Here is a 23,281-nt window from a genome sequence, read left to right as displayed (position 1 = left end):
ATGTCCGCATGTGGGCATTACTAATTAAGTTGTGCAGTGCAAGTTTGTGTCTTGTCACCTGTTCACCAAGTGATGAAAGCTGACCTCTGGCAATTTGGCATATAACACACACCTGTTATTTAATAATTAAGAGACTGTTTGATACTGGCTATGCCCCTTGCTTTTACTTACTGGCATAAAAAATGGAAAAGGAATACATTTTAAAAGAAATACAAAAAGAAAATCCCGGAAAACAAAAGAAACCTAAAATTTTATCACATGGAATAAGGGCTTAAAATCTATTTTCAGATTTTTGAACATTTCATTTGAAAGGGAATGTTGAAAGTTTTCTTTTGAAAATGTAAAAGCAATTATCTATACGTTTTTGAGAATATTTCAAAAGATATTTAAATATCTGAAAAAAAAAGTATTTGTGTATCTGATTTGTGTGAATCAGAAGACTGATTCATGGTGGCACTATCTGGAGAATTTCACTCAAAAGCACAAATATTTTTGATTGACTCATAATTGCACTTCTTAGAGAATAAAATATACAGTTGTAAAATTGCCCATCCATTTCCCTAACTTTTATTCAGAAAGGTCTGTACTTACTTGAATAGAAGGATAGGTTTTCTGTTCCCCCAAATTAATATCCTAACAGCAGTGCCCCTGCCCTACACCCCTGAATCATACTAAGCTGGACTGAATTACTGTAAGAGCCCCAGCAGTGTGCTCCAGCAATCAAGAAAGCTGATGCCAATACAAACCTGCTGGGCCCAGTGCTGGCAGCACTTCAGCTCTTGCTGAAGCAAGTCTTTGAAGCTCTTTTCTGCTGAGGATGCTAAGCTGAATCATTCAGGGCAAGATCTTTGAAGGCAAGTTCAGTGGCACTGCCCTTACTAAGCCCATTTTCCTCTTCTCAAGGAAAGAGGAGGTTGCATTATACTCAAGATCCTTCTGGGTCGATGTCAGTATAGAAACCTCATATCTTGGCAATTTGGCTTCTTTCTTCAGCCTTGCTTGAAAGATAGAATCATAAACTCATTCAGGTTGGAAAAGACCTCTTAGGTCATCTAGTCTACCTTAGATCAGACCTTCAAGGTCTGAAAAGCATTTTACTTTGAATAGAACTCCACGGAAACAAATAAAACTTTAAAAAAAATTAAAAAAATTAAAAAAAAAATTAAACATGCAGCATTCTTGATCTTTCCAGAAAACATCCAACACTACAAGTTCTAAATAAGTACAATGAGTTGAAGTTCACACTGGCAACTTTCTAATTACAGCACTCCTGCATGATGCTCCTGGCTTTCCAGAGAGGGCTACATGGAGAAAGACAGCAATAATATCTAGACAGTTTGAAGGAAGACAAATAACATATTCCATTACTTTCTCCAGCTATCTCCTGTATCGTGACCTTTTCCTTATCTCGGTCAACACAATCACACTGAATAAAATGGAACTAAATTTCTTTTTAATATTTTGACAAACTGCACTGTTCTGAACAATGGCAGCAAACCTAGTATTCAAAGCTGTCCCTAAAAATCAGTGACTTTTATTTTTTGATACTTGTCATCAATCATATATGGTAATTGACCAAGTGTAAGGCATTCCTAGAGTGTATTAAGTTTTCCAAAGTAACTAACGAGAAGCCTTTTATTTCATCTGTCTCAAGTGAAAGTGTTATTAGAATAAAAAAGTATTTCCTTCTCTGCCACTGGCAATGAAATGAATATTTATGATGTTTTTGCACTATATTGCAGTGATCTGACAATGCTGAATTCCAGCTAGAACGAGGATACAGCACTTAAAAGGAGATCCTTCTCTCTTCCTTTCCATCACTCATAAAAGGAATTAATAATTGCAAAACAGCTAACCCAAACAATTGGTTCTCAAATTAGATCATATTTTATCTTCATATTCTAAGCTGGAAAAGGAGCCTTTTAATTTTCAGCAAAACCGTCTTTAAAACACTAATAATATGAACCCATCTATTAAATATTTGTAAAGCTATTTTATGCACAGTACTAATGCTGACTAATCAAAGTGTACATAATTAATGGACTAAAGAAAGAATCATTGCAATAATGGAAATCTTATTAGCATATAAATTATCTTGTACTTAAGGGCTTAGAACAACTGTATATGGAGGATACTCCTTGTATCAGATTGTTTTTCTGAAGCCATTAGACCAAGTCAACTTCCTTGGAAGCCCATATTACTATGTCTCCTGCTAACAGAAGAAAAAAATATCCCTTGACAGAAATTCATAGGAAGTGGTTAGGAAACTTCAGTTCAGATCTGGGTACCACGTGGTACTGTTGGGCTATGTTACTGTCCAACTAGATAGAGGAATTTAAGCAGCACTATTTTTCAATCTTATTTCTCTCTCTTCTATTACTACGCATCAGATAATGTGCATTGGTAACCCCTGGAGACAGAGAGGGCTTTATTTCTCAGGCTCTTCCTTTTTTTTTTTTTCTTCAAAATCTTCCCTCTGCAATATGGCAGGGTGACCATACAGGAATAGAAGAGGTGAGACATTTGCTGATGAGGATGTGACTTTTTTGACTCAATGTATTCAGGAGAAAGAATTTTACTTACTAAATCCTGACAATAATTCTGTGGCTTGAAGCCAGGAACAATTTCCAGTGCTCTCTGATTTGTCTTCCAGGGTGGATACAATCTGTACTACAGATGAAGACATAATGTTCGTACTCTTGCCAGGGTTACATTTTGAAGATAGAACTTTATTTTGGTCCCTGTATAGTGGTGCTCACATAGCAAGTAGTGGATCTGGTGATGGAGTTGCTCCTCGTTGCAAACCTTTTTATATATAACCCCCAAGAGATTATCGCAATCCTACCTAAAAGGGGAAAAAGGGGAAAACTTTCATGTTTCCAGCCATTCTAATTTGTACTTGAACAACAGTAGCACAGAAAATATCCGAAGCCTTTTTGATACAAATTTCTGTTCTAGGACAGCATTAAATTTATTTTTTTTTTTTCTCTCAAAATGAATCCAAATAATGACTATTTTTACCTTTGGTCTTATTAGCAAAGAATATGAATTGAAGGGTTTCTGAGCCTCTGAACCTCTGTAAGATTCATTCCTAGAGGAAGCTGAACCATTACTCACTCCACCAAGATTTTACTCCTGGAAGTATTCTCATGGAAAATAACGGTTGAAATATTCTAGATCACACCTAAGCAAGAAAAACTTTCTGATTATCTTCTCTCAGTGAGAAGAATGAGCCTTTATATTTTGTATGTGGACTGCCACAGGCCATTGTAACCTTTTTGTCCAAACAAAATGCATTTTACTGAAGTTATAGCAGAAGTCAATTACTGTCCTTATTGAACAGCAAGTGAAAATGATAGTCAGGTGGATATAAAATCTTCCCATTTTAAAAATGTAGAAGATATGAAAGTGTATATAAAAATTAATGTCACACATTACAAAGATACTGAGTATTACATACAGGAGATGAATAGGGGAAATGGTGCACAAAGTATATCCCATTTTCATTGCTTCTATTTAATGAAATTATTGTAAAATCTGTGTTAAGATAGTCTATCAGTCCAGCACATAAAAAAAAAATCTAGCAACTAGTATGATATTTTAGTATTTCAGAGTTTTCACTAAAATCTTCCTTTGATCAGAAACAGTTTCTTAAAAAAGTGCCTCCACTTATAGCTTGAGATGAGGCATCTTTAATTCCAGATTTATTCACATTCTATGGTAGGGAAAACAAGTCAGCTTCAAATGCACAACCTTCTATTGGAGCTTTATTTTAAATTTTACTGTACATGAAATGCTAAAACCACTTGCCAATAGATAATAGTTATAATACAATTATACATTTTGTTTCTATGTGTATTAAGACAAATCAAGATTATCTGATCACTGTATACAGTCATCAAATTTGGTGTATCTCAGAGGGGTGCTAATCAGGGAGATATGCTCTCCATCCACAACTTTAGCCCATCCTGTAATGAACTAAATGTACTGTTGTAGTACACTCTTCATGATTCTTTGGGCATTTTGCTTCTTTCCTATTACTCAACTCTTTTACCAATGATGTAAAAAGAAAATCAACCAAACCAAACAAAAAAAATTGTAGCTCAACAACTGAAAAAGCAGCATATTTCCTGCAAACAAGATACATTCAGCAGAGATAGTGTCTTGGGTTCGTTCTCTACTCCTTTCCCCGTCTCACCCACAACCACTGCAGAACTTCAACAAGCGTCAGATCCAGCAAGATGAGTTTTCCTAAATCTGGCTGCTCATTTGAATGTGCCACAAATGCAAGAAAAGGTTTTCATGCTAACACACTGCACAAAAAAAAATGCATTAAACAAGAAAGATCACGCAGACAGTTGTTATAAGGGTATGTATTAAAATTTAAGTTTTGTTGGCTGCTGGTTACATTTCTAACATACTCTACAGTACTAGGGGCTGATTCATGCATCTGGCCTCAGAAACCAAATGACCTCAGCATTCAACAGGTAAATTAACAGGTAAATCCCCTCAGGTAGGGCTGGAAATGGTACCTAAGTTGGAGCAGGCTCGACACAAGCACTGCCTACACAGGGACCCAGTACTGTGATTCACATTTGTCAGTCTACGGGTTATTATAACCCAGCTCCTCAGTTATTTTACTTGCACTCTGAGCAACAACCCCTCAAGGAAGCACTTCTTTTCATACTCGGTTTACTGTCCAGCATGGGGGGTTTGCTGATATCACAAGAGTTAAAAAGAACGAGTAAGACAAAATGGAGGGAGAGAGGAAGAGCAAGCCTGAAACAGGAACACAATACACTTTTCTTTAAGATAAATGATTGTTTTTGTTTCATATCCCAGATCACTAATCTGAAGAGAACTGTGATCTCTTCCATTCAAGAAAACAGTGCCATCTGGTTTCTAAGAGTTTTTTTTTTTTTAATTTCACCTTTTTAGTAGGCCATATGGGGACTAATGCCCTTTGAAAAACTGATGCCCTTTTTCTTCTTTAAACTTATACTTAATCATTGTTTAAAAGAGAAATCAGGTCAGATCAGATTTTTTTTTTTTTTTTTTTTTTGTCAAGTAGGGAGACTTTAAAAACAGTATTTGCCAACAACTTCCACAAAGTAGCATACAATATAGAGTTTTCCTACAGAAGCAATAGGAAAAAGCCTCTGTGTTAGACTTGTTGTGTTGTGTTAACTCTTGATAACATATTTTGGGGTTTGGAGGTTTTTATTTTTTATTTGTGTGTGTGCGTGTGGTTTCTATTTCTTCTTCTTCTTCCTCTTCTTCTTTTTTTTTTCCCACTTACACAGACTCCAAATAAGGATACCTTACTGTTTGTTTTGTCAGACAAAAGTAGAGCATAAAAATAGCATTGTCAGTGATTTTGGGGTGAATTTTGTCACATCCAAGATTTGAAGAAATAGTTAATATTTTTTAATGTTAAACATCTGCAGTTAGTGAGTACAAACACATGCTACTTACTGCACATTTTAAATGTACTACATAGCAAATATCCTTGCAAAAATACCTTGCCTTGCCTTTGTCAACCTTAGAGATTTACTGAGCAAACTCTATCAGTAATGGCATCACAGACTTTGTAACCTTGTCTGCCAGGAGACTGCACAAAGGGATGCAGGGGAGGGTGCCAGCTCTTCCTGCCTAGATCATTTCTACCCTCCTGCAGTTAATTATAAGATCAAACTAACAAAACATCCAGGCTTCAGGAATCTGGACAGGAGAAGCAATCAGTGTTTACAATAAAATATGGTAGATCTAAACAAACCGATGTACAGTCTAGAGGCAACAAGATAAAATGTTGAAGAGTGGATGTGAAAGTGCCTGTGTCTGTTTGGATTAACCTTTGAGATTTCTTACATTGAGAAAGCTCCGATCACTCACAAACATTGCCATTCCAGAAAGATATGAATTAATGAATGGAATTTCAGGAAGCCACAGCACAAAAGCAGCTTTTGCCAACATCATGCATGTCAAGTACTATCTCCTCTCTCAGATCACACATTTAAATCAATGGTCTGCTCATTGCCACTTCTTAACATATGCATTGGTAGAAGAATTTAAATCAAATTAAAGTAATAGTGATTAATTTCCTGGGGAGGATTAAGATCTTTCCATCTATACAGAATGGCTGAATAGCAAATAAAAACATATCTTGCCACAAATAATTGAAGGAGGCAATCAGCAAAGAAAAATGTTGCAAAGATAGTCAAAGGAGAACTATAGCAGGAGGAGCAGATTAGATCTACAGCGCAAAGAAGGCTAGGAGAGAGAAATATGTCTTTAATATAGACGTCAAGCTTTGGTCGTGACCAGCAGGATTCTGTTGCAAGTACAGAGAAAAGAGCAAAAGAAAGTGCCAACACGGAGCGGAAGAGAGATGGTGGTAAAGAAAAAAACACAGGTACAGGACTTCAAGAATGTGTACCACTGTCTGCAAAGCAAACCAAACACATTTGATTAACTAAAACCAGTGTTTAAGTCAAACAGATAGTGTACTCTGATTTATGAACGTAATCTGTGCCTTATATTGGCTGCCAATTATCAAAGGTTAAAGGGACATGAACTTAAATTTGTATTTACCTAAAAGTTTCTAGTTACTACAAGGAACTTTTCTCATTACTAGAACTGAAAGACAATTGAAACAACAATAACGAAACCTTGTGAATGTAACAGACAATAAATATTTTATTCTTATGAATGATTTTTGATTTTTGTATGGATGAATTTTAGTACTTTAGAAAAAGTACTGTGGCAGAAAAAAATAGCTATCCCTTTTTTTCCCATCCTAAAATCTCATTAACGCATGAGAGAATTGCTGTGTTTCTGATTTTTTTCACTTGTTCCCCTTTCTGTATGCAACCCACTGCTGAATGAGATTACACTGGTGACTCACAGGGCATTGGACCAGATTCTTTCCTGGCTACTATCTCCTATGTAGTGCCAGGCATGACTGAATGCTGTGGAAGGCAGTCTGAGATGTAGCTAGATGTAGCTGGAAAGATGCAAGAGAAAATAATGTTGTTGTATTGTATTGGGATTGCATCACATGCAATTGCATTTTTACTGAGACAAGTCCATGACGTATACATCTTAAAAAGCATTCAGAGAACTCAAAGAATAAAGCTAACCTAACACTCAAGTTATTATTTTAATTTTATTATCTCTATTTGATACTTTTATGACAGTAAGATCACAAAATACATGCAGTCTGCAAAAGCATAACACACAATATCTCTGCTAACATTGTAGTTTGGGCTGTAGCGCTGCATCGCATGTCGTTCATAGAAGTGAAAAGCATGTCACAAACTAGATTTTCAGCTCTGACAAGCCCCTTGGGCTGTGGCATGCCTTTACTGAAAAGCCCAAATCTGACATGCCTTTAATTTCACTGAGATGCACATTAAAAATTGTATAATACATTTTGTATAACAAGTTTATTCTCTCTTAGTGTTAGCATTCATGATACTGTAAAACAGTTCCACACAGAGAGGTTACTAAACATTAAGTCTCTATAGGAAATGTTTCTTTTACTTGGACACAGCCTATCTTGAAAAACAAAGAACTTACTCTTTTAAGACTTGATTCAATACAGCCCTTTACCAGCCCGTTTGGAATACACATGCTTAATATTCAGTGTGCTCTTAGGCACTTCACTTAATCACAGCCTAAGAGAAAGAGCAATATAAACAGTCTGAAAGCATTGGGGAAAATATTTTACAGAAGTAAAATATGAAATTCAACAATTCTGCCCCCAAGATTTTAAAGTATCTATATTAAGAAGTAGAGAAAGAATATACTACATTTTTTTTAACATTTGGCTACATATCCCATGTTCACTTGATTTACAATGGAGAAATAATGCTGTTTTACATTTGAAAATAGGCAACATGTAGGATCTTCCACATTTATTTTAAAGTTTATATGGAATTCTGTCTAATATCACCCCTTTTTAGAACTCATCACTGGGCAAGCCTTTGACCTATTTATCAGTTTGTCATAATGCTTATTTAAAATACCCTGAATGTACAGGGCAGATGATCTGATAATCGGGATATACATCAAATGCATCCTATCCCCTTTCCTCTCTATATATTTATTTCAATTAGAAATCCAGTACAGTATGCATCCGTTTAAATACATACTGGATGATAGGTTTTCCAAGAAAATCAATATTCTAGGTGCTTAGCTGCATCTTTACTTGCCTGAACATTTTTAACAGCTGACATTTACTCACTGATGCACCATACAAATATAGCAATTGAAATCACCCAGATCTTTAAAGCCCCAAATGCCCAAATATAAAAAAAATAGATCTGAAAAGAAATAATTGGAGAGGTGGTTATAATGTTTTCCTTCCTTTCTTCCTTCCATGTACATTCTATCTGCAGTAACAGCTACAGAAATTTGAGCCCAGTGACTCAGATGCCACTAGCTAGGTTTTAGAGGAAAGTGTGCTTAATATTCGTGATCCACAACATTTACTTATCCAGTTGTTTTCTGAACCACATCTACTGGGCCTTTTACCCACTCTGCTCCAGCTTTTCCAGTAGCCCAGGAGCAGCTCAGATTCACGTTAGAAGTACTCTGGACCAGGTTGCATCACCTCCCTTGCAGCTATGGGTTGACTCTAAGTGGGGAAACGGCTGCTGCTGTGTCCCTTGGGACTTAACAGCTGTGTTATGGGAAATACACCTTAAGCAGAGGAGAAGCTTAATTTGGTCTACTGCAGTGACTACCTCAGAGAGTACGAGGTCCTCACAGAAGCTGTGTGATGCTGCTGAGGCCTATGTGTAGCTCACAGCTATCAGTACATTACCAGTACATTACATTTAATACCGAGTTAGTTGGTTTTGCACTCATCTGAAGGGACTAGCAAACAATCCTTAGCTGTACATACTTAGCTGTACATACAGCTTTACTGATTTACTCCTAGATGCAATTTACCCGATGTATTCTCCAAGTTACCCGAGATAACTTTTTGGTGTCATGACGTCATAACTGGATTGCTTTTTTTTTTTCTTTTTTTTTTTTTTTCACTGCTGCTATGTCAATGAAACTGGTACAATGGAGAGGAAATTGTGTAACAAGCCACCAGGAAAAGGTTCACATAAAAAGAAGAAGAAGAAAAAAAAAAGAAATAATTAACTGGCAAGACATTTCAGGTCTCAAATGTCAAGTTTCAGGGTCATTCATAATAAAAGCACCAGTATCAAAATTTCTGAGATGTGCCTGTGATCTTACAAAACTCAATGCTGAGAAAATCTAACACTTCCAGTTAGGAAATATCATTGCAGCCTCTTTTGGAGAAGCTCACATACTACTCTGGTATGCAGCAAACACCTGAATTCAGCTGAATAACAGCCTCCAGGCTACAGAAGTTTACCTCCATCTCACAGAACTCACATTCAGCTGGAACATGCACTTTTGATCAATGTAACTGCACTCCTTTGTAACTCCTGAGGAACTTTTTAACCAAAGTAACTCAGTGTGAGCATGCTGAGGCTGTAGCCTCACAGTCACCAGGCAGATGCAGCAGCACCACCACACTGCATCAGAAAGCAATTTGAGCACTAGCACTGCCGCACAAGACTAGAAAGCTGGGTGAGGTGAGGCCTTGGCCTTTCAAGCCATGCCAGAGAAAGCTGTAAGAAATCTGGTGTCCAGATGCAAATGGAGCCCTAGCACCCAGCATGGCAGTCCTTCGTCTTGGCAAAGAGAGCTTGAGGGAAGCTGAGAGCTGAACTTCAGTTCCTGAGCCCCCACCAAAGACTCACCAAGCTGTTTCCTCCTAGAGGCTCTCCATGGAGCAGGATCCTGGTGGCATCCTGGGCTGCATCAACAGAGTGGCCAGCAGGTCAAAGGAGGTGATTGTTCCCCTCTGCTCTGCCTTTGTGAGGCCCCACTTGGAGTGCTGCGTCCAGGTTGGAGGTCCCAGCACAAGAAGTATGTGGGGTTGTTAGAGTGGGTCCAGAAGAGGGACATGAAGATGGTCAGAGGGCTGGAGCACCTCTCCTATGAAGAAAGGCTGAGAGAGTTGGGGATGTACAGCCTGAAGAAGAGAAGGCTTCAGGGAGACCTCATTGCAGCTTTTCAGAGCTTAAATGGGGCTTATAAAAAAGATGGAGAACAACTTGTTGCTTGTGCAGATACTGATAGGATAAGGGGGAATGGTTTTAAAGTAAAAGAGGGGAGATTTAAATTAGAGGTTAGGAGGAAAATCTTCACTCAGAGGATGGTGAGGCACTGGAACAGGTTGCCCAGAGAAGCTGTGGATGCCCCATGCCTGGAGGTGTTCAAGGCCAGGCTGGATGGGGTTTTGGCAACCCACTCTAGTGGGAGATGTCCCTGCCCATGGCAGGGGGGTTAGAACTGGGTGGCTTTAAGGTCCCTTCCAATGTAAACCATTCTGTGATTCTCTGATAAGGTTTGGCTCTTATACATCTGATTTACATCTACTGATAATAAATTTGACATGAAACATATGTCAATCTATCATAGATGGAAAAACATTGCATTTTTTGTTGATTTTGAAATGCAGTATATGGCCAACTCTTTCCTCAAATCGTTCTCTATAATCTCTTGATTTGTGTTGATTTACTCTGGAAAATTCTTCGGTTTGTCAGTATTATGGTGGCACTCAGAGTTTTACATGGCACCCTGCGGTGAGCAGACCGTTCTCTTCTCTGTAGTGAAGAGGAAACATCAACTGTGGCCAGCTTTATTTACATAATTTACACTATTGTTTAACCATAAATTCGCTCTTTGAGTTATGCTGTTTTAGTTGGAGTTGGGTTGTTTTCATCTATGTGATCTGTTACTACACTGATACCATGAGTGGAATAACACAGAAACTGTGCAGATTATGCACAGGGTGAAGGGTCATTCAGTCAAAAAGTCTTGATTACACATAAACAATACCATATACTTTACTGAAGTGAAAGTTCTTCTGTGCATTGTGAAATCTTAAAATAGAATACTCTTAACATCACTTTAGCAGGTGCTAGATAATTCAAAAATCATCCTCATCACCAGCAAGGCTTGAGACTACACACTGCCAAAAGACGATGGTGGGGAGAAGAAGGTTACAAATACAGAAGTCTTAAAAACTAATATGAAAAATACTGGAAAAGTGTTTGAAGATGTACGATGTACATATCCAGAATAAATGTCATTATAATACTTTAATTTTCTTGTATTTCAACTAAAATGCTTGCAGGCTCCAAGAATCCTATTTACAACTAGAACACCTCTCAAAGGAGGAAAACTAGTTCATTGTAGAAACCATGACTGCCAGAAAAGAGGAGCAGTGGTGTATGAAAATATAATCTATTGAACATCAGACATGACAACTTCAGAGCCTCTCCAGACTAAGTCAGCTAATAACACCATTTTTAATATTACAGGTAGTTTCATAATACTCAACAAAATTCTATATTCAAGGAATATTTTTGCCTTGAGCTGTCATAAAGATTAACAACAGCAGAGAGTATGTTAATTGGGGAAGCCAAAATCTCAGAAGTACTGTAGTATGAACACAGAATTAAAATACATTTTTAAATGTTTAATTTTTTTGCTGGCCAGAAAGTAAAAAATTCACACTGCAAAAAATTACCCAAGGGAAAATTTTGCTCTTAGGTGCACACAAAAAATCCTATCAGGCTAAATTCCAGTTCTTCACACATCAGTGTGGGTCACTTTCAATAAAGCCAGAAAAAGATTACTTTTTATAAAGTTTTTAAATTGCCCATTGATAGAGTAACCTAGGTGATAACAAAATATAAATTAAAACGACTGTCATGCAACTATTCAGCAACAGAGAGAAATAGTCCAATTAATATAAATCAACCAATCATTGTACATATAACACAAAAATTATCATAAGCATTAATTTTATTTCTTTTCCCAGAGGATCCAAAGCACTAATGTAAAGCACAAAAAAGAATGCAAGTTAGAATTACTTTTATATGTTGTCATTTCTTTTCTTTAAGAAAGATGCTTTAAGATTTGGACATATTTAGAAATATATTTCTCATTTACATGTTTTAATCATTCTTTACACTCTCAATACTTATAACAAAGCCAAACTGATGTTGAGATTTTAAAGTAGTATGATAACAGCTCTACGAACAGTAAAAAAAAACTTATTCTGAAGATTTTCACAAACTGGTATATGAATAGTCTTCCTATTGCTTCAGCCTTCACGATACTCTCTGTATGCTCTGAGATTTCTCCTTTTCCATATTACTATTTCAGATACTCAAATATCTGATACACAGTTAAGAATTACAGTGTTGTGCCAAAAGAATACATATGAGTGCAATTGATCACTAAAATATTCAGCATTTTTATGATTTACAAAATCCACACTAGAAGTTGCAGCCTTTTATAGGCATCAGTAGATGTTACTTTGTAAATTGCTATACTCTACCACATTATTTCCATCGCTCATAGTTATTTGACATCTGAGTTATGTAATTCCACATAGCACACTATCTAGAGGCATTCTCCAAGTGTGCTTGAACAAGCTCTTGTGTCTAATCATTCATTACTAACTTACAGCACTACAACAGATCAGCACTCTTAAAATGTATTCATTAATTCTAGAAAGCATTTTGGAAGCATTTTAAAAACAAATTCTGTAAGTGAAAAGGATTTTAGAATAATATTTTGAGTTATGTTCACAAGTTAGTTATTAAAGCAGTTTGCTAGGTAAGGACCTCCTCCTGCTCACAATGAAGTTAAAAGAGATTTGCCACTGACTGCAACAGGAACAGGATAAAACCAGTAAAATCTTGCTATATTTTGCCTTTACAGGGAAATAATAATAAAATATGATGTCTAATAAAAGAAGTGAGAGCAATAATACTAAAATACTATTTTGCATCTTTATAGCATTATCCCAAAAGAGTCCTGGTATAAAGCTAGTAAATAATAACTTCCTTATCCACCTGAAATCTCAGCAAGAGTTTTAGGTACACAGAATGGAATTACCAGAGCTGGAACAATCCCAAGGCAGCAGGGCTAACATCTGTTCCAGTGGAAAATACAACAAGAATTGCAATCTCCTCAAGCACTCAGGAATTCAGTTTTATACCACTTTTAAAATATGTTCTTTCTACAATCATAGTGGTTTTTAACTGAGATGGTTTTTAACCATCATAGTGGTTTTTAATTGAGCAAATTCAGGTACGTATGCAATGATCTCTTCTAGGAGGAGGCAAGATAAACCAGAGGCAGGTAAAGGAGTTTGCAGACTGAGGCCAATGCAGGATAACTAAAACTAATCTTGCTGTTTCAGCCATTAAGCATACTGAGAGAATAAGTTGCAACTGAAGGCTGCACAATGTTTGGTGAATTTCATCCCCAAACCACTGGGCAGCTGAGAGCTTGGGAACATCTATGGAAGATGTCATTGTTTGTCATTTAAATGAAGCTGCAGCAGACAGAAGCAGTAGCATTCCTAAATTCACCATATATTTTTATTTCTTCTCTTTGCAACACTAAATGCAGGAATACCTATACCACTGAATACCACTGTTACTCCGGAAGGTCGTTAATTCATAGATCTCTGCTTAAATGTCATTGCATCATCTGCAAAAATCTCACCTGGAAACACAGTTCAGCTGTGCCTGCACCAGCCCAGACCTGTTTGATTCATACACCATCTGCCAGCTCACCATAAAAGAGCTTTGTTGGCTCTTCAGGACCATCAAGCTCCATTTAATAAACACTTACATGGCCCATCTAGTAAACACACAGCCCATACAGATATGTCTATATCTGGACATATTTCCTTGGAACGAATGTACTCCGTTAATGATTTGCTCTCAACAAGGACAGTAAAATCATCTTCAAGAGAAGCACAGTCAGGTGAGATGATGCTCATTAAAATCTATGCGCTATTAAACAAAGCAGAACAAGGTACACTAGAGAATGGAAGCTCAGAACTGCTCAGTGATGCAGATTGTATAAAAGCCTTCCAGGAAATTTCTTCCTTTCCCATTATATTCTCCCCAGTACACCTTCTCCTGTAGTCTTCTATTCCAGACTTGTTAAAATTAAAAAAAAAAAAAAAAAAGAGAGAAAAAAAAGAAAAGGTGTGTATGTGAGAGGAGGTGGGGGGACATAGCTATGGATATAATCTGTAGCTACCCTCTCTCGGGGTCTCCCCATCCAGATCCCACAGCCTGCAGTATCCAGTATTTCTAAAGCCATACACACCACTTTTGGTGTATTTCACCCCATGATGAACAATTCTTCCATGTGTGGCAGGAGGTTGCAGCTTCTTCATCAGGGTCAGTATTGCCTTTGCAGGCAATACTTGAAAGGGGCTTGACATAATTTTTACTTGTCATATTATGTGCTACCACAGATACCAAGAACTGCATCAGGTCCCTGGGCAATTAAAGCATCTGGGACTTTCTCTTTTCCATCAACCCTCACCTTCCTTCTGCACCTCCCTTAACAGCAGTGTCCTAGTGCATTCTTGAGAGCTTACAGACACAGTTTCACTTAAAGAAATGGCTATATTTCACAACCTCTGGTTGTTAGAAACTGTCAACATTGTCAAAATTTTGCACCATATTTTCCATTTGGAATTATAATTGCAGCAGAGACTTTGCCAAAACAGTTCTTACAGCATATATTGCAAACCATTAACTCTTTTCTGCTCTCTTGGACATGGACCACAGAGAGATGCGGTGTATATTCTTTTGCTGATATGAGATCAGCTCCAGAGATGCACACTGATGTGTCAGCTGACTTTGATCATAAGTTACTGGCAAGGTTTGAAGTCACAGTATAGGTAGATAGAGCTACTCAGGGTTTTGTATTAATTATCAGAGACGATATTTCATTGATACACTTACTGCAAGAGGGTCACTTCTCCGTAAGTGTTTTTTATTATTATTATTTTTTTTTAAATCCTGTCACCCTTTTTAAAAAGGTACCTGAACAGTATTTACTATTTCTTCTAATGACCTGTGTAGGACACAGAAGCTGTGTAACATTTTTCCTTCGTTTTCCACCATATGCTGGAGGGGGTGGCAAAAGAACACCTTACTTATTTAGTACTTCTGTCTAAATGGAGTGCAAGAGGTCATTTAACTATCAGGAAAAACAATCTCCTACTTATGCAAGTAATACCAGAACTCACAGTTCCTATGTTGGTTGTGCAGGATGTATATCTTTCCACTCTTTCAATATATATATATACAATAAGCATATTATAAATATATTATATATATTATATCATAAATATATAGAGATTATATATACACAATATATTATAAATATATGTATATATTTAATGGTCCTCTATACCAATCTCAGATAAAACCAACTGGAAGACGTTATTTTGAAAACTGTTTTTAAAAGTGATGACACCTTCTCCCAGCTTAACTGCTGACCTGGAGAGCTTCCAAATTTCATAAATTTAATCTTTTCTTCAATCTCTCATCATTCAACTTTAAACAATATAGAACAGAAAAACAGTAAAAAAAAAAATCAAGGTGCATTGTAAGCAGGCAGGTACAAATCAAAGCACACTTCAGTAAAAACAGTGTGTTGAAAGTACTGAAATGTACTTTATTTTTTTCAGAAGCCTGAAGAAACACAAACACAATTACTTTCACTAGAGCGTTTTTTCTTTATTATTATTTGTAGGTATTTCTGTTAGTTGCATCCATAGTAGCAACAAAACAGGTTTCAGGGCATATTTTGTGTTATGTTAAACACTGTCTAGATTAAGACAAAACTAAATATAGGAGAAAGGAAGCTAAGATCCAGATCTTAGAAAACGTTTTACTAGCTTTTCTGTAAATGTATGTTGTTCATTTATTTTCATCAAATATCCACCTATTAGAGTGACAGATGCAGTAATAAGTGTTCTACAACTTCAGACTAAAGCTTTTTTTATTTGCCATCTACTATACCTATCAAATCATCAACTGCTGGTTAGCTTGAGGGCTAATCTTGAAATGTCACAGTTAATCTCAGTTTTCACTTTAGAAGTTTGGATTTCCTTCTGTATGCAGTTTTACATTGTTGGCAGATGAAAACATTTGCACTGAATTTTCCTAATGAGCCAGCATTATTTATGACCCCATGCAAGCTTGCTGATGGCTTACTTTAGCAGCTCTCTATTTGGAGGAGTCTCCTATAAATGAATTGGCTGTATTGAGAGTAAATTATTCCCTCAACCTTTTATAGCACTCTCAGTTGTTCATCTGAGTTGGACAATGCAGTGGAAGTCAGGAGGGAGTAAGGAAGTAAGAGATTAACCACATTTATCTCCACTGCACTGAGGGAAGCTCAGATTTAAGGTTCAGGAAAGCCACAAAGAGATGTAGGAGGTCTTTTATGCAGCCAGACCCCAAGTATTTTTCTTTCTTGTGCTACACAAGAAAGCTTGTCACAGAAGGCAAGTTCTGAAAAATCAAAAGGAAAGACAAGGCATTAAGTTCAGAGTGGTTCACGCTCATAACCCATGGTGTCAGGTGTCAACAAAACTGAGATCTGCCAATAGTTGGAAAGGGTTATGAGCATATGCAAGTGTATGTATACAAGTATATATGCACCTATAGTTGCCAAACCACATTTTGTTATCTTACTGAAGTCCCTCAAATCACCCAGTTATGGATAATGGCCAAATGTAAATTTTCAAGTGCTGAAAATTAAGACAAAGTCAAATTTGAAGGAACATGAAAAAGAATGCTATGAGAAACATGAACACTGAGAGCTATTTCTATAGACTTAGGTATTACATTGCACACTAGACCCTCTCCTCCCGCCTTTTATAAAATTAAATGTACTTTGAAAGCAGAATCCTAGGTTAACAAGGAGCTAGCTCCTCATCCAACTTTTTTACTATCTGCCTTGCTTTAGCCATGTCAAAGAAGAAGGAAGGAAGGAGGGAAGGAGGGAAGGAGGGAAGGAGGGAAGGAAGAAAATTTAGACTCCAGGTATAAAAGGTATAAATAATTATAAAGTCTTGATACTGAACTATTCAAGCAAAATTAATTACAGTGATCAATGTCACTACAGAAATGTTTGTTAGACTCCCCTATTAAGCATAAGCTCACTTGGCTAAAGTCCTAATTGATTTCATCTGATTCTCTGCCATGGATCCAGGTATTTCTCAATTTCATAGGCCTAGGGAGCATTGTTTTTTTCCAGGATGCCATGAAATAAATACGTTCTCACTGTTGCTATTCTGATGCTAATACCTCCTATATTTCTGAGATGTCTGGACAACACAATAGCTGCTGAAGCCTGGAAAGTGGAGGCGGACTGCTAAAATCAATCTTCAGAAATAATCAGCATCAAAACATGAAATAAACTTCATATCAATAAACATTTCCAGTTCTGAATCATGACTGGATCCATCTGAATGCGGGATGCCAGAGACAGGCATGAAAGCTATTTCATGGCAGTGGTTTCAATTGTTCAGCAGCTACTGTGATGGAATTTTATCTTACTGTGCTACAGAGACTCTGGTTGATGTAAAAGGAAATACAACACTGTATTTAATTTTATCTCTCCTCCACTGTAATTCTTTTTCCATTACACACAAATAATAGAAGGCCACAAGGATGAGAAATAAAATAATAATTCTGAAGCCTGATTTATAATCACAGATAGCAGCAATAAACTCAAGCAGCAGAATACCCTACCACAACGACCACAGGGAACAAATGCCAAAGGTGAAGTGATTATACAAGTAAAAAAAAATAAATCTGTAAAAGGCATTTTTTAAGAATAATTCACCACCTGGCTACCCCACAGAACCCCTACAAACATTTACCATTCTGAAAACAAAATGGTATTTAATCTTTCCAAGAATAACAAACATTTTTTCCAAACAAATATCATCATTTCTGTAGTTCTAAGGTTACTGTGTAAACCTCCATAGCCTTTGAAAAGGGGAAAGAGAAAAAAAAAAAAAAAGACTGAAATAAATCCTTCCACCTTCTAGATGGATTTTGATTCAGTATGCACTAAATATGACTCAGTATCCACAAAAGCCCTCATGAAAGACAGCTCAAATTCTTCACTAATTATCATGTTTCCAAGTTATAGTATGTAAATATCACACAGAATAAAGTTAGTCTTGTTAGACTTTTTTTTTTTTTTTAATTCTTTAGAAAAAGGATGTCGCTTTAGAATTATTCTAGCTCCATGGAAAATACTTTTTGTTTTTCACGCATTTGATGGGCATGTTTTTGAAAGTATGCTATTAACCGCTATATGATTGGTATATAAATATATAGGTATCACAGATACAAATTTTGTTTCTTATCACTTTGTCTTTCTGCACTGCTTCAAACCAGTGACATTTCAACAGAGACCTCAGCAAATTCTCCAGCTCTAAATAACCTCTAGTGGATCTACTAATTATAGAAGGGTGTTCCTCAGACATCTACAATGGGTCAAAATAAATTGTGTGAATACTTCTTTTCTTTCATTTTCTGTCACTTAGGTTACCAGAAATAATGTGTATTATTTGAGAAGAGGATAGGGATATATTTAGCAAGCTAACAGACATCCGGTGGTTTATAAATCATGCAGGTGGCAGGGTTGCATTCAGCTTACATAGTTTTATCTTGACTAAGAAAAGCAGGGAAAAAATATCCAAAATCCTTTCAGAGGATTCTTTTTGTTATAGTAACTCTCCAAAGTAAGTGTTCTGGTAGGTAAGGAATTAGAAAAAATTAAACCTAGTCCTGTATCAAAAGGACTCCTATCCTGGAAGTTGGTAGTTGCAGTTGGACCGCTCTAACCCCACAATGCCTTATGCAGTTTGAAAAGGCCTGACCTCAGTGGATCTGTGTGCAGAATTAGGATATACAGACTAACAGTATTATAGGAACATCCTCTGCAGGTCTTTTGTTTGTTCATATTGCATTTCTCATCACAAAGTTCTTTTGTACCTTTACAATAGTATCCGACTTAGCCTTTAAAAAAATAGTAGCAGATAACTACTGTTTCCTGATAAAACACCAAATAATACTTGTTTCCTTGGTCTATATTCCAAATACGCTACAACATTGTATGGTAATGTCTTTAACTACAAGTTAGATAATCACAGTGGAAAAATAAGAAAAGGAACCATTTTTCTAAGAGAAAAGAAAAAAAATGTGGAGAATGAGCAGAATCTTCATCGATGTTTAAGGAATACCTACAATTTTCTTTCCCACCAAGGTTTCTAACAGTAAAACAGCACAAGTAACATCTAGGTACGAAACTTCTGGTGCTCAAAAGGAAGATTAGTTCTGTCAAGCCTTTGGGCAGTAACCTAAACTGTTTTCTAAATCCTATCTCCAAGAAAAAAAAAGAAAAAAAAAAAGATCAAGGACCAGAAAACAGGGGAAAAAAATTAAAAAATAAAAAGACATTCTCTATAATCAGGAACTTACACGCTTCACTCCCAACAAAAAATTTCAAAATTGTTATCAAAATAAATCAAAAATAAACAAGCAACAACAACACCACAAAACCCACTACTCAACAATGATTATATTTATTGTGTTTTACTGTATATAATTTCAAAGAAAATTAATATTGGATGAAAGGATTTATTTTTTATGATGTGACAGTGTTTCTGATATATGGACAGAAAGATAATGAAAGTTGAATCTTTATTAAGATTTTGCATTTTTAGATTCTTGTCTACAGCTTCTTTACCTTCTCTTCTTACTTAATCATTAACAACATATTTTACTGTATCATTGGATGAGGTGTTAAAGATTGATCATATTTAGCCCCTCCTCTTACTTCTTCTTTCAGAAACTCATTTTATATTTGGCATAGATGATTCTCTAGAACAAATGAATATCCTTTTCCTGTTTAGGATAAGTTATTAAAAATAAATTGTAAAAATTTTATTCAAAAATATTTTTCTGGAAAAATATTAAAATGCAGTTTGGCACTCCCAGACCTAAAGATTCTGTTCCCATGAAAGTTTTAAAGTAGGTCAAAAATGACAGCAATTTATTAGACTGAGTAATATAAAGTCTAAAAATATTTCTGGTAGGATTCAATCTGTTCCTTCAACTTTCTGAACATTGCAATGCAGAACTGTAAGGTCTGCTATGAAACTCTTTTTCACACATTCTAGAAAAACCTTAAGTATTGTTTGATCTAATTAAAACCCAAGAAAGTGTAGCTGGTATAGATTTTATTCTCTCCTTAACTTTTTTTTTAAGAACGTGTTATAGGGACAAGAAGTATGACCCTTTACAGATTAGAAAACAGAAAGTGAATTTAATATTGCTAAGTACTCAAAAAAAACACAAATATAATCTATGTTTATCAATATCAATATCACTGATATATATTTAGTCTGTGCATTGTCACAGTGACTTAGTGAACCAATCTTTAAAATAAACATTTTATTAAGTTCCTCAGACAAGTACTAATCACACTGAATAATCCTGCAGTAACTGCTTTAGAAAACATTATACCTGAAGAAACAAAGTTTATCAATGTGATTGAATATGTTTGGCAAAACTTTGATTCATTCCCTCTGTAAAAAGAGACAGTTCATATTTGTTTTTTTGCTGGTGTCTCTAAAAGTAATAAAAAAGACCGATCTACATCTTAGAGGTGTTTTGTGTGGGTTTGTGTGCATGTGTGTTTTACTGTGTTTGTTGTTGTTTGTTTTTTTTCCTCTGGGGTGGAAAGAGGCTGGGCGAAGGGTAGGGGTTTAGTCATAAAATGGTAATTAAGCAGTGCTAATGAGATTTATCAATTTACTATAATGGGCTGTCAGGACAAAAACAACAGGCAAAAAGGTTACAAGGGAAAAAAAAAAGGCAAAAAATATATTGTACTGTCAACTAGATTCTAGTATTGCCTCACCATATGATTGTTTATTATTTACAAATCTTAAATTAGTTTCAGTCGCATTGTGATACATACTAGTCATTTTTAGCAATTAATACGGACACCAAAAAGTTGAGCCTGCTTCATTGTTCATAACTATACTTTGACATTTCCTCCTTGAAACCATTTGTGACATGTATGACAACCTTAGTTCTGCCGCTTCAACATGTTTTGAGGTTTACTGATATCCAAGACAATTTAAATTAACTCAGGGACAGAATGTGACAAGCTACTGCACAGTGGCAGAAATGATGCCAGTTCTCTGCATGTTCTTGCTGCAGAGACATTCCTAAAAGCATTCCTTGCATGCACCACTGAGTTACACTTTTCTTTGAAACTCCGATTTCCTTATCTAACTACGTAGCAGGCCATGTATGTGACATAACAAAATGGGTTCTAGGAGCTTCTCTCATTTACTATTTACTACATATATTACATTATTGGAAAGTGTGAAGACCATTCTCCCTGAAATGAAGTCTGCTCAGCTCTCTTGGTGACGGAGTACGGCTCTGCAGACTCTCTTCAACATGTTTGTTCCTTTAACTTCTGACTGATGTCTCAAATACGTTTAAGCAATTAAGAAATTTTAGGGCTACACTCCTTATTGCCTCTTTTACTCTGCTAAAAAAATAGAAGCAATGCAAAAAAAAATAAAAATAAAAAACCTTACTATGAATTTGCAATGGTGCAATTGAAAACAGAATGAGATTATTACTACATGTGACCAACTTTTCAGTCATAGTCATGCTTTGTACTTGACTGTGAAAGAATACGAATTTTAAATACAGGTAAATGGTTACTGAAATATGTTGGAGGATTTTTTTAGGATTTACAGCACTGGAGTTGGAGACATTAGTGTACTATTACTGAAACTTATTACTGAAAATAAAAGATGGGGGAAATAGGTGTTTTCAGAACACACCCCAGCTACTCCTTAGCTGTGAAAACAGTCACTTAAAAATGTTACTGCAGCTTGCAACACTAGTGGTTTACTTAAGACAGATCTGAGTTGTTAATTCAGATCACATCCATACTTAAAAATCTGATAACTGAGTAATGGAACAGTGTCATCTCTTGGCACCACAAGGTGGTAATGAACAAGAGTCTTAAGGCATCCGCATTAATTGTGAAGATAAAGTAGAACTGAGGAATCTCTGAAGATAAAGGAAATACAGAGCTATCTTTCTTTTTTATTTTTTATTTTTTTTTGAGTATTTAAAATGTAATGTTTGCTTCAGCTACTGACTTAAAGCCACAAGTTCCTTCCACCGCATAAATACCTGTTTTGGACTTACCGTTACTCCAAAGAAGTTGGTTTCATTCATAGCATCCAGAAAAATTTTGCCAAGTTTGTGATTTGTATAGTTAAAATCTTCAATTTTTTGGTGCTTGTTAGTGGCATTGAGATACTTCATTGCCCGCTGCAGAGTCTTGGCAATCACCCATATTCCGTCATAGGCATAACCATGAAATTTGCTGGATTGCCCATCACCTCGTTTAGCATTGTATTCCCTTTCATATTGCTGTGGAGTCTGCAGAGGAGAAAAATTTCAGTCTTACTTCAAAACTTAACATTTTACAGATTTGGGTCCAAATCTACACCATGAACTGCGTGCTCCAATTTAGATGTTTGCATGACTAATATAGAAAAGGCAACCAAAGAAAGAAGCAAAAAAATCCAGAAGCATGTGCTGCTTGAGTTACAGACTGATGGTGGGGCCAGAAGGGGGATATAGGAGACAAAAAGACTGAAATGCAGTTGTTCTGCTTCTCTGTATGAAGAACAACTTTGTTTGTTTTGCTTTCATACAGAAAGTTTTAGTTCAACCAAAGCTGTCAGCCTAGGGTGCACATTGGTGAGCCATAATACCAGAACATATTAAGTCTGTATCCCTGCAAATTATTGCTCTGATTACATTCTATAGGATAATGCAAATCAATTAATTTTTACTTAAGCAACTATTTGCTTAATGTGCAATTATTTAAGTGGCAATTTGTGTACATTTTACAAGTTTACTATGCTCTTTATGGTGTGCTCTGTTATGATGAATAGCCTTTTGGTAAAGTTCCCTTTCGTGCTCAGTCAGCAAGGCATGAAAGACAACAGATGAAAAAAGATGAAAAGCAACAAAATCAGGCATGTTTATTCATTGGCTAGAGTTTGCATGCATTTGTTCTATGATAAAATATTATGTACTTTATGGAAATGCCACATATTTACATGTTTAAAGCAAGCCCCAACCCTAGCCCCCCGTTCTGAGTTACATATCACCAATGAAATTAGATATTTGCAGGATTAGGGACAAACATAAGAGTTTTCTACTTCTGTGCTCAGTTATATTAATTTGCCACGATACAGCATGTAATATTGCAGACTCTAATTCAA

The 23,281-nt window shown here is 36.1% G+C and overlaps 1 protein-coding gene across 1 annotated transcript in view; it reads right to left on the bottom strand.

Annotated features, from left to right (window-relative positions):
• GABBR2 (gamma-aminobutyric acid type B receptor subunit 2) overlaps positions 1-23,281 on the bottom strand; it is a 473,013-nt gene that overhangs the window by 212,238 nt on the left and 237,494 nt on the right. The window contains 1 exon segment of the mRNA XM_035550670.1: positions 22,191-22,427. Coding sequence (XP_035406563.1) covers positions 22,191-22,427 — 237 coding nt within the window.

The sequence above is a fragment of the Cygnus atratus genome, chromosome 2, assembly GCF_013377495.2.
Source record: "Cygnus atratus isolate AKBS03 ecotype Queensland, Australia chromosome 2, CAtr_DNAZoo_HiC_assembly, whole genome shotgun sequence".
NCBI classification, from domain to species: domain Eukaryota; kingdom Metazoa; phylum Chordata; class Aves; order Anseriformes; family Anatidae; genus Cygnus; species Cygnus atratus.
Note: the sequence above shows the minus strand (reverse complement) of the source record. Positions and strands in the feature narration are given on the sequence as shown.